Below are 12,364 nucleotides of genomic sequence, written 5' to 3' on the forward strand. Positions count from 1 at the left end.
ATTCTCATGTCATGCAGATAGACGTACAAAATAATTTAGTTTTCATGTGGCATGCATAACTGGCTGTTGGACTTCCTGACCGGGAGACCTCAAGCAGTACGGGTTGGCAGTAACACATCCAGCACCATCACACTGAACACTGGGGCCCCCCAAGGATGTGTGCTGAGCCCCCTCCTCTTCACTCTGCTGACCCACGACTGCACACCGTCACACAACTCTAACCTGTTCATTAAGTTTGCGGATGACACAACTGTGGTGGGTCTCATTAGCAACAGAGATGAGACAAACTACAGGAGCAAGGTGAGCCACCTGGCCGGGTGGTGCAGTGACAACAATCTCTCTCTGAATGTGGAGAAGACGAAGGAGATTGTTGTTGACTTCAGGAGAGTACACACTCAGCATGCCCCTCTGACCATCAACGGTGCGACTGTGGAGAGAGTGAGCAGCACCGAGTTCCTGGGTGTGCACATCACGGAAGACCTCTCCTGGACTAACAACACTGTAGCACTGGCCAAGAAAGCACAGCAGCGTCTCTACTTCCTCCGCAAACTCAGAAGAGCCAGAGCCCCGGCCCCCATCATGTGCACCTTCTACAGAGGCACCATCGAGGGCATCCTAACCAGCTGCATCACTGTGTGGTATGGCGCTTGCAACGCATCCTGCCGCAAGTCACTTCAGCGCATAGTGAGAGCAGCTGAGAAGATTGTTGGTGTCTCTCTCCCCTCCCTCCAGGACATTTACAGCACCCGTCTCACCCGCAAAGCCCTCCGCACCCCACTCCCACCCACCCGACACACAGCTTCTTCAGTCTGCTGCCATCAGGGAGGAGACTGCGGAGTCTCCAGGCGAGGACCAGCAGACTGAAGGACAGCTTCATACATCAGGCTGTCAGGAAGCTGAACTCCCTCCGGTCCTTATGCCACTTTATCTAACTCTTTTTATTTTTCTACAATGTCCTCAGATTGATAAGCTCTTTTTGCACTACACATATATCTGCACAGTTTTGTTTTTATTTAACTGGTTTGCACTATCTGCCATGGGCCTTATGCCACTTTATGTATTCTTTATTTTTTCTACAATGTCCTCCTTTGTATAGTTGTATGTACATATGTTTAAACTGTATTATCTGTATTTGAACGTGTTTAATGTTAACTGTTTGCACCAAGGGTCTGAGAGTAACGCAATTTCAATTCTCTGTATATATGTGCCGTACATGTGGAAGAATTGACAATAAAGCAGACTTGACTTGACTTGACTTGATATGCAACAGACGGCATGCATATACAATTCAAAACATTATTTGAGAGAACATAAATCTAAAAACAAATCACCAGTACATACAATTAGTAAAAGTTCAGAGAAATTTAAGACTGGATTTTTTTATGCCGTCGTTATTGTATTTACACATATTTATGTAATAATAATGAAATGTGTATGTGACATGTAGCCAAGTAGCTGATGTAAGCCATACTCAGAATTTGTGCTCTGCATTTAACCCATCCAAGTGCACACACACACACACACACACACACACACGTTTACTTAGCTATCTAAATGGGGACATTCCATAGGCGTAATGGTTTTTATACTGTACAAACTGTATGTGCTATTGCCCTACACCTACCCTACACCTAAACTTAGCCCTCACAGGAGACTTTATGCATTTTTACAATTTCAAAAAAACTTTGTGTAGTTTATTTTTAAACCCGTTTTACAAATGAGGACGTCCCCAAAGGGAGTTTTTTTTGGAGATTTTGTCAGGTTTACCTCAGTTTTGGGTACAAATTTGTCACCAAAATATGTTTAAGTAGGTACACACACACACCATGAACACACACACACACACACACACACCATGAACACACACACACCATGAACACACATCCGGAGCAGTGGGCAGCCATTTTTGCTGCAGCTCCTGGGAAGCAACTAGGGGTTAGATGCCTTGCTCAAGGGCACTTCAGTCATAAGTATTGAAGGTGGAGGAACGCGCTGTTGAGTCATAATAATAATCATCATAAATATAATACAAATAAATAAATAAACATACAGTACTGCTTGAAAGTTTGTGAACCCTTTAGAATATTCTATATTTCTGCATGACTCATATAAGTCCTGAAAGTAGATAAAGAGAACAGAATCAAACAACCCAGCAGGCACACAACATCAAAAGACATTGATTAAATTTAGGTTGCGATGTCGGGTGACCAAAATTCAATGTAAATTCAAAGTCTAATTTCAATGTTATATTGATGTCCAATACCGACGTCAGCTGATGTTGAGATTTTGTTGTTTTTTAGGTTGTGTAACCAAAATCCAAACATCAAATTGACGTCAAATATTGACCTCAACCTGATTTTCATTTTCAAAATGCAACGTCTGTCTGACGACATGTCCAATGTCAACCTAACGTTACATAGACGCCTGGTGCCTGCTGGGAAGTGAGAGAAAAATATTTTATTTGTCATTTATTTATTGAGAAAAATGATCCAGTGTTGCATATCTGTGTGTTGCAAAAGTTTGTGAATCTTTGCTTTCAGAATCTGGTGTGACCCCCTTTTTCTGCAGTAACTGAAGGTAAAGTTTCTTGTAAATGCTGATCAGTCCTGCACAATAACATGTAGGAGTTTTAGCCCATTCCTTAGTGCAGAACCACTTAAACTCTGTGATGTCGGTGGGTTTCCTCCTATGAACTGCTTGCTTAGGTCCTTCCACAACATTTTAATTGGATTAAGGTCTGGACTTTGACTCAGCCATTCCAAAGCATTAACTTTGTTCTTCTTTGACCATTCTTTGGTAGAATTACTTGTGTGCTTGGGGTTGTTGTTTTGTTGCATGACCCACGTTCTGTTGAGACTCTGTTCTTAAACAGATGTCCTGGCATTTTCCTTTAGAATTTGCTGGTATAATTCAGAATTCATTGTTCCATCAATGATGGCAGGCTGTCCTGGCCAAGATGCAGCAAAACAGGCCCAAGCCATACCATCACCATGTTTCACAGATGGGATAAGATTCTTAAGCTGGAATGCAGTGTGTTCTTTTCTCTGAACATAATAGATTCCCATTTAAACCAATAAGTTCTATTTTAGCTTCATCCATCCATTAAACCTTTCTCCAATATTTCTCTGGCTCGTCCACATGATCTTTAGCAAGCAATTTTCTTTTTGGAGAACAGTGGCTTTCTTGCAACTCTGCCATGCACACCATGGTTGCTCAGTGTTCTCCTGAACATTAACATTAGCCAATGTGAGAGAAAGGCCTTTAGTTGCTTAAGTTACCCTGGGAACTTTTGCAACCTCGCAGACTATTAGGCCTACACGTTCTGCTTTGGAGTGATCTTTGTTGGTAACAGTGGTCTTGAATTGCCTCCATTTGGACATAATCTGTATAGGGGTTTTGATCATGGACGATAAACCAAAAGAAGATATTTTGAAGAATGTGAGTAACCAAACAGTTGCTGGTCCACATTGAGTTTGATAGAAGGAAAAAAATACTATGGAAGTCACTGTAGACCAGCAACTGTTTGGTTTTCCAAGTTCCTCAAAATAGCATTTCTGTTCAGCAGAAGAAGAGGCAGATGTGCATCGACTATATAGGCTATTTTTTTTTTGCCAGTACTGATTCTGATATGATCTTCAGCTTTGAATTATTAGATTGATTAAATAGCTTCAATATTGACCACTATGTATAACAATAATTGGTTACAATGACAATAAAAATTCGTAATTTCTGTGGGGAATGGAAAAGCATGCGAAATCAATGAGTTAATTATATTTCAAATAGAATAAGGAGACACAAACCTAAACATATTTAGTTACATTTACTCCCATTTATTTTTGGTCACAGTGCTTTGCTACATAAAATGCATACTTTTAGTCTAAAATTGCACACATTTGAAGAAATATGTATCCACACTCATATTTCTTATATTATAGTATCATAATTTCTTGATGACTTACAGAAATATGATTCTCTGCAGATCCATCTGTCAATATTGTATGTTCATAATTCTAGCTAATGTTTTAAAAATATTTTTATTTTTGGTATTTTATATGATCTGTTGGTAGAGCAGCATCAGATATTTTTCATGACTTCAGTTCCTACACCTGTATGGAAGAAAATGAGGGTTATATCTCTCTAAATGTCTCAAGTGTTACGACTCAAGATACTTCATCTTTCAGTGAGATATCTGAAACACAATATTTTTTCATTGTGATATTACTAGAAATGCTCTGTGGGCTTCTAGATGCTTAATACATGACCAAAAACACAACAAAAAATCTGTAAATTTACCTTGTTGTTTCAGACTAGCTGTATGGCGTGTATCTTTAGTAGTTATGGAGCAGTTATATGTATCTGTGATGACTTGTCACTGTAAACAGATGATCTTCTGTTCGGCTGACAGTGTTTGGTGGCTCCATCGCTGGAGGGTCTGAGGACCACAAGACTTTTGGTTCTGGATAAACTCCACTGCTGGTGCAGATGACTTCATCATTTTTTAATGTGATATCCACTGATTTAACTGGAGCTAAAAAAAATAAATAAACCAACACAATTTTTGTTTTGTTTTATAAATTTAGAAATAGATCATTTTAGATCATATTGGTGCTGTACTCATCTACACTCAAAGGAAATATGAGTATCTTGAATTATGCAATATAGTATGTCTCCCTATGTGGAAAAACTACTTAAATCCTCTGCAGGATAAACGGGGGACTGGAGTAAATGGAGAAATTAGAATGGGAAAACACTTGTAAGAACCATCACTGCTGAAAAAATGGCTCGGCACTAAATGAATGCACTGAGAAGGCAGCTTTATATATGAAACAAACTCTATTAAGTCTCCTGAACGATGAAACAGAAACTCATGAGCTACACAATTTCCTCTGGGCATGTTTCCTTTTTAAGTCAAGGATCTTGTAAAAGTTTTTTAAGAGTTTCAGAAATCCTCGCTCTCACCTTCCACAGACACAACCACATACTTCTCATCATTTGTTTTATCATCAGCAGCGTAGCACCTGTATCTGCCTTCATCTTGGACCCTGATGTTTCTTATCAAGAGTGATACATTTCCATTTTTAATTTCAGATTCCGACAACAGGGATGTTCTCTCCTTGTAGTCCTCATGCTGATAGTCCAGCTGGTCTTGATTGAGGAAAAATGAATGCACTGCTTTTTTATCCAAATACCAGTGGATGATATCAAGGTGGGTGGATGTGCAAGGCAACATACATTCATCAGAATAGATACACGTGACATCAGTGTCTGTAAAAACAACAAATTACGGTGTAAAAAAAAAAAACACAAACATACAGTGACATGTTAAGACTATAGGTGGGCCTACTGTATACATTCAACCAGCATTTAAGCTCCCATATACTGTTATGTGTGTTGTAAGTCCTTTTATGTAAATAAAATCACAAATAAAGGGACCTCCATGAGGCTATTGAGAAATGCACTTTTCCAAAATAACTTTAGGTTTAATAGAACAAGTGATTCAAACTAATTTGTAATCATTTACTTGTGAATCAAAGGTCTGAGTAAAGCTATACTGATGTGTTTACCTTTAGCTGAATGTGATTTAAATAGTAGTTAATAACTGTTCTTGATATTATGTACTATCAAAATATCAATAAAAATATTTGTTTTATTGTTTTGACATAAAAATGTCTTTAGTATTAAATGTGAATTATATTAATCTCTGTAAGGAATACAAAAACAGTTCAAGCATTGACATTAATGTAATATAAAGTTAAACAGCTAAACATTTTTACAACTAAAGTTATAATTCAATATTTAATTACAAACAAGTCTGTGATTGTTATTTCTTTTGAAAAGACACAGAGGTGCTAACGTGACTGTATGAGTCTGTTTTTGAGGTTAAGTTAATAAAAATAAAGTCGAGACAGTTTTTGAGATGTAAATAAATATCATTAGATGTTTTGTTTTTCTTACCTCCTAAAGTTACAGGCAGAATCCACAGCAATAATAACAGCTTCATAGTTACTAATGATTTGAATATATGTAGTCCGTCGACCAACTATTTTCAGTTTTGAATACTTTTTATTGCTATTCTGCTTCTCCGCATTGCAATACATACTCTGTGGAGATTAAAATGCTGCATAACAAGTCTACATTGGTCTTACATAAAACCCTCCTTCTGTGTTTACGAACCCAAAGTTTAACTTCACCTCATTCCATTAATATCAGTGTGTAAAATATACATGCTGTAGTTTAAAAATGGTAGTGGATCACAGAAACAAACAGACCTAATTATGTGGAAATACAGACTCTGTTGGACAGACAGTAGGCTATTGATAGGTATTTGTGAGATGAGATCATATCTTGCGCACATAAATCACAATCATGATAAATAATTTTATTATAATTTAAATATTTTGTAAATAATTTTAGCTAGATTTTAGAGGCCTAACAGGAGTGATATGTAATTCTTTTAAATTGATAGGTGTACAGAACCATAATTTACTTTTATTTGTTGTCATTTATGATTGAAAATAAAGCATAAAGCAAGATTTTATCACAAAAGAGACTTTTTAGCTGTAGATGACTTCAAATAAAATATTTAGACAGGGCTGGGAAGTTGTGTGTTTTGTTATTGTTAAGTAAAATTGTTTAAATATATGAAAGTTGCAATTTAATAATTCATATATTTAATAGAAATTACATTTACATTTAAGACATTAAGTAGATGTTCTCATACAGGTATAGAAAAAAAAAATCTTTTAGTTTTGAGTTCAACAGATAATATGCATACATTTCTAAACATTATTTATGTGAATATACAATTCACAAGTACATTCCAGAAAAATACAAACAATTAATATTTCCTTAATAAAAATAATGAAAATAAAATGAATAAATACTTCTTATCTCTCATTTAGTCTTGGCAGTAAATCAATCACTTTTCAGGATTTGAAAGAAGACCTGAAAGGTTGTTGAGGTAACTAAAGTCCCATATATAGTATGCAGTTTTAACAAAACTTTGCCCCATGTATTCTCATGTTGGTCTGTTGGCGATCTCTTCTGTTAAGCAGGTGTCCTCAGATGCAGCTCTGCTGTTTGCAGCAGTCACTGTAAAGGATAGAGATCTGTGAATATGATGCAGTGAGATAGGGGTATTTATTATGTAACTGTTGTTACCACACACAAACCTCTGATTGGTTGCATCTCTGTAGCTTCTGCATGGTTTTTACTTGATTTTGTACAGCCAGCTGGTTTGAAGAAGATACAATTGTTGCACAAATATGTTAAGTATATATTCCAAATATTTATGCATGTATGCATGCAATTGTGGTAATCCATACCTTTACATTTTATAATTCCTATGATTGCTGCGACTGCAGTGACGGCAAAGCCTGTGATCACAGCTGCAGGAATCCACCACTGGGGAGAGCTCTCGGACTGTTGTTTTTCTGCGGGTCAGTCACAATTTGTGTGGTCAATAAAATGTGAAGAAAATTAGTTTGTTAGTTGAAAAAATAAATGCTGGTTGAGTTAATGCTGGTTTAGTTAACTGACACAATCATCCAACAAAGATCCAGAGATTGTTGAAGAGACTTTACCAAACTTTTATGTTTCAAATTAACCTATTTTAACCTATTTTTATTTTTTTTTATATTTTTTTTAACTCATTATGTGATTGTGTGGTCATATTTGGTTAAAAAAGTAATGCCTGATAAAATTACAGGGACCTCAATGATACATTCAAAATTGTAAAAGTTAAATGAGAAACCCTAACGTAAATTTACTCCTAAAATTCATTCACTGAGCAATGGCGAAGTTAATTTTTATTGCCGCGTTGTTGAGTTCCATCACGTTAATTTTATTTGTAATTTTGAAAATAATCAAGTTAAAGTGCCTACTGCTTAACCAGTAGATATATTGATAAAAGTCTGATATACTTGCATAAAGAGTGTTTTGGATTTCAGAGTCAGAACTATATGCTTCTTCAAAAAGGAAAATAATGATTTTGATTAGTGATTTTGATTAAAATACTGACTGTGATTTTTAACTTCATTTTTAAAGTTAGAAATGTTGTGCAAGTTAATGATGGTGGTTTACAGGGTATAACATGCTCTCACCAGGCTTTAGTGTGATGTTGACTCTTGCATTGTCTTTATGTTTGACCTCTGTGATGCTGACTCTTGTGTGGACTTCATGTTCGGTCTGTGTAATGTTGACTCTCGTATGAACCTCATGTTTGGTCTGGTGAGCAGAGAGGATGCAGGTGTATGTTCCAGTGTGCTCTAGACTCAGCGGTTTGTGTAGCTGCAGTGAGCCATCTCCGCCTCGACCCCTGGGGCTCACCAGTCGCACCCACTCCTTCCAAACGTTGGAGCTCCGCTGTGTGAGGCTGTCATAGGTGTAGATGGTTGAGAACTTGTGCTCTTTGGTGAAGGACCATGTCAGTGTGAAGTTCTGCAGCTTCCATGGGGCCACACAAGGGATGACGATGTCCTGACCTTCCACGCCGAATATTTCTGTTTAGTTAAAAATTGGTTAAAATAGTATCTAGGTGCCATTTGAAAGATCAGAAACATTGTGCTACATGATATTCTCTCATCTGCAAGTAATTGTTTGGTTGGTCACGGAATATTTGGTGATGCAATGGCATGTAATAATAATGGTGATGAAATGCAATGTAACACGTCCAGACATGAATTGGTGCGATGAGATCAAACCTTTCTCCTGCAGTGATGCCCTCCATGTCTGAGACCTGTAGAATGATTGGACGAGGCAGATGTAGGTCAGATCTTTCAACTTCTTGCGCTTGCTCTCCACCGAGTACAGGCCTTGTTTGTCAGCCGTTTTGCGTGTGAAGAGTTGGAGGGAATCAGGTAGACTTGCTGGTTCTGTGAACAGGTTTACACGGGGAGCAGGGTAGACATCTCGACTGGAGCATATGACTTCCTCAAAACCACAGAGACGTGTTGTCTCCAGGCTCACTGACTGGATAGGGGCTGGAATGACAGTTATTTGTTGTTTTAGTTGTGGTGGCATTATCATTTTTTACATAATTTTTACAGCTTTAGAAGCACAAACCCAATGCTTTGTTTTGTTGCGGATATAAAATATATAAAATATTCATGCATTTATTAATTTCCTAGCCTGGTGCCCATGGTAGTTTTTGGACTTTTAATTTCCTAACATTTAAAATTAAGTTTTGTCCCACATTTGGCATAATAATAATAATAATAATAATAATAAATACTTTTATTTATTTATTTATTTTCTGACAGGGATTCTGTGGCAGATTATAAGCAACTGTACTATGTGATAAGTAATTATACATATAGATGTTAGATGTTTTTCTAAAATTGTCACTCAGGATGTATTGTCCGAATAAATTTATTTATCTGCAGCTGCCATGGTAATTGCTGCTTTAAAAGTAATTTATTATTATTATTATTATTACTATTACTTTTATTGTTAGAATGCCAGAAAATCATACTCAAACTAAACTGTTTTCAAGCCCCAAATATTTATTTTGAGATCTATTTCTCATATTTTTTCAAGAGTTCCAGACCCCGTTTTGTCCTCTATGAATGGAAAGGGCCTTTAGCAAATAGTTACAGTTCACTATGTGATATTAGTTATGTCTTACACATCACATGGTCACTAATAACCCTATATGAAGTAAAATAATTTAATTTACGATTGCTAAACTCTTAAACGTAGCCCACCTTCCACCTTGACTATGATGAAGTGCTCCATAGTTTCTCGACTGCTGGTGACAAGGCATTTGTACTTCCCCCTGTCCTGTGGGCCGCACTTCTGGATATGAAGAGATGCATTACCAGAGGGAATCATTTCGGTGAATAGTGATGTCCTGCTGTTGTATTGCTGATCTGCCTGATCTAACCGGCCACTCCCCTGTATATAACTTTGGATCGGGACATTTTGTCTGAACCAGTATATCATCTCATCTCCAACTGCTTCAAAGACACAGGGTAGGACACAATCTTCTGAGAACGTGCAGGTTAAGTGAACATCTAGAGGTGTGGTAAAAGGACAATGTGAGTTTCTTAAACACTAATCAGTGAAAAAGAGAGTGATTTATCTCACGTCTGAATTGAAAAACAATTTTATAAGGATGTCTAGGTGATAAATACTTTGTCTTGTCATTGATCTTTGTTGTATCTAAAACTGTATATGTGGATCATATAATTAAGTATCATTTATGAGAGGGAACAATTTGTTCTTGTTTCTGGAGTCCATCTTGAGATCTCCAATTTGACCTGAAACTATTTAGGTCATAAGTCAAAAACAGAGCTGAAATGCTGGTTTCCCTGGCGATGATAAACATCAGGCAATTAATCAGACCAATGTTTTGTCTGTCAGACATTGTCCTTGGTCAAACCATGTAATGACCTGTGTGTCTCAGACAATGAATTGTTCAGTTTAGACCAGGGAATCATAGGAAAAATCTTCTAGAGAACCTGAACTACACAGTTGACCTACAGAAGTCAAGCTTTTATGTTTTAGTCTTGTAGTAAATGGCTACTACCTGGAGTTTTCCCATTTGTATCAGCAGCAATCCACAGTAATATTAGACAAATCCAAGAATTCGCTGCTGTCATCGCTCTATCTTCTCGAAGGCTTGAACAACAGTGGAAAAAACAACAGTCATTTATGGTATTTATTAATATCAGTCATTATTAACTATATAAATGCTGCTTTCAGGTGGAATATCAGATTATTGATACTTGACAAATAAATTTTCCAGAGGCTTCACACAAATGTTTAACCCAGAGAACAATAGGTTCAGTTTGGGTGAGCAAGTGAATCAAGAGAGTGTGCATATATGAAGATTTGGAAATTACCCTTCAATTTTATGATCTTAACATTTTACTTTAAGCTTGAGCATACTCTTGTTTTATTTTGTGTGAAGTCTGTTGATCATGTTCTCTCTTTGTAAGTGGAATCTTCTGGATCAAGATCACTTTTGATAACAGAACATTTGTGGGCACAAATCTCCTAAAGAAATTAAATTTAACAAATCAACTCACACACCTCTATATAGGAGCACAAGAAGCAATTCAATTAAAATAGCTCATTTGACACACTTTAGATTAAAACAAATCTCAAAAGCATTGTAGATGATGAAAATAATAAAATGTATCTCTAGTTTCTTTGTTGTTAGTAGTTAATTAGAAAAGTAATGCCATAATGTCATAGGCTCTCTAAGGCTTTAAGCATTTATTGTTTAGTGTTGTGGTTAATATGATTCAATAGGCAGACTCACGTGTGTGTGTTTTGTTTGTGGAGGGAAGTCTCGTCTCTGGCGGTGAACTAGACTTGACTAGACTGACTAGTTTATTTTAGAATAAACACTCCCATAGTATCAGCATAGGCCTGCCAGTTTGTACTGATACATGAGTGGGTGGAGTTTCTGAACACTTTATGACTTCAAGAAAAATACAGTATTATAATTTCAGTCATTACTCCAGTCTTCAGTGTCACATGATCCTTTAGAAATCATTCTAATAATTTGCTGATTTTGTGCTTAAGAAACATTTATTTTCATAATCAGTGTTGAAAACAATTATGCTGCTTTATATTTTTGTGGAAACAGTGATGCATGCCTGATGATTTCACTGATGAATAGAAAGTTCAAAAGAACAGAATTGTAATATCCATGATTGTAAGTACTGTATTGATGTCTTTCAAAAAAAAACAATAAACAAAAAAAACCTTTTAAACTGTAATGTACATCTCAAGTAAACGTTATCAAAATTTAATGAATGGCTTAATGATTTGTTTTCACTTGTTGGGAATGGACTAATAGAGTAAAAAAAATAAACCCTCAATATTCCTATGAAATGTTCTCATAAATGTCTGTTAAATTATTACTCTTATTAATACAATGCTTGATGTTTTACAAAAAAATTGTTATTGTATGGTTGGTATTTCCCCCCCATATTTGCACAATTAAAAATATAATAATAAAATAAAATAATAAAATGTAATAAAATAAAATAATAAATAATACAATAATACACAATAATAAAATAACACCCTGAGTGTTTTATTTATTTATTTATTTTATTTTTGCTGGGGACCATGAGGCAAGGGGCCAAGGTTAATCATCTTTCCTTTATTTTTTATTAATATTACAGGAAGTGCTCTCTCTCTTTTATATATATATATATATATATATATATATATATATATTGCCAAGTTCCTCTTGTGGTGTGGTAAGCTATCCAGTCAAACTCAATGCAGATACGCTATCTGTGATGATGTAGTTTGTCTCTACCGCGGATCAGGCCGTAATCCACCAGATTAGGCAATGCACTGGGATTACTGGACACAGGGAGTCCGCGATTGGTTTATGATTTTT

The 12,364-nt window shown here is 36.1% G+C and overlaps 1 protein-coding gene across 3 annotated transcripts; it reads right to left on the reverse strand.

The window, feature by feature from the left end:
• Positions 1–6,456: 6,456 nt before the first annotated feature.
• Positions 6,457–11,358, reverse strand: hhla2b.1 (HERV-H LTR-associating 2b, tandem duplicate 1). 3 transcript variants are annotated; one of them, XM_079409192.1, is made up of 8 exons: positions 11,267–11,358; positions 10,529–10,620; positions 9,705–10,013; positions 8,703–8,981; positions 8,103–8,501; positions 7,326–7,433; positions 7,173–7,232; positions 6,457–7,092 (listed from the first exon to the last, which is right to left on the reverse strand). In XM_079409192.1, the coding sequence occupies exons 2-8, from the start codon at positions 10,599–10,601 to the stop codon at positions 7,019–7,021; spliced, it is 1,302 nt and encodes a 433-aa protein (XP_079265318.1). In that variant the 5' UTR covers positions 10,602–10,620; positions 11,267–11,358; the 3' UTR covers positions 6,457–7,018. The 3 variants fall into 3 exon arrangements, with proteins under 3 accessions (XP_079265318.1, XP_079265320.1, XP_079265319.1); XM_079409194.1 differs by having other exon boundaries at positions 6,640–7,092; positions 9,705–9,795; positions 11,267–11,330; XM_079409193.1 differs by having other exon boundaries at positions 6,658–7,092; positions 7,332–7,433.
• Between the last annotated feature and the right edge of the window lie 1,006 nt (positions 11,359–12,364).

The sequence above is a fragment of the Barbus barbus genome (genome assembly GCF_936440315.1).
Source record: "Barbus barbus genome assembly, chromosome: 46".
In the NCBI taxonomy this organism is placed as follows: Eukaryota; Metazoa; Chordata; class Actinopteri; order Cypriniformes; family Cyprinidae; genus Barbus; species Barbus barbus.

What these genes read in the sequence shown, in the direction of transcription:
- hhla2b.1 (XM_079409192.1), bottom strand. Translation starts at nt 10,601, where the DNA reads ATGACAGCAGCGAATTCTTGGATTTGTCTAATATTACTGTGGATTGCT. An exon ending in TACAAATGGGAAAACTCCAG is followed by an intron (nt 10,014 to 10,528) that starts GTAGTAGCCATT and finishes CCACACCTCTAG; the next exon opens with ATGTTCACTTAACCTGCACG. An exon ending in CAACATCACACTAAAGCCTG is followed by an intron (nt 7,434 to 8,102) that starts GTGAGAGCATGT and finishes ACTGACCCGCAG; the next exon opens with AAAAACAACAGTCCGAGAGC.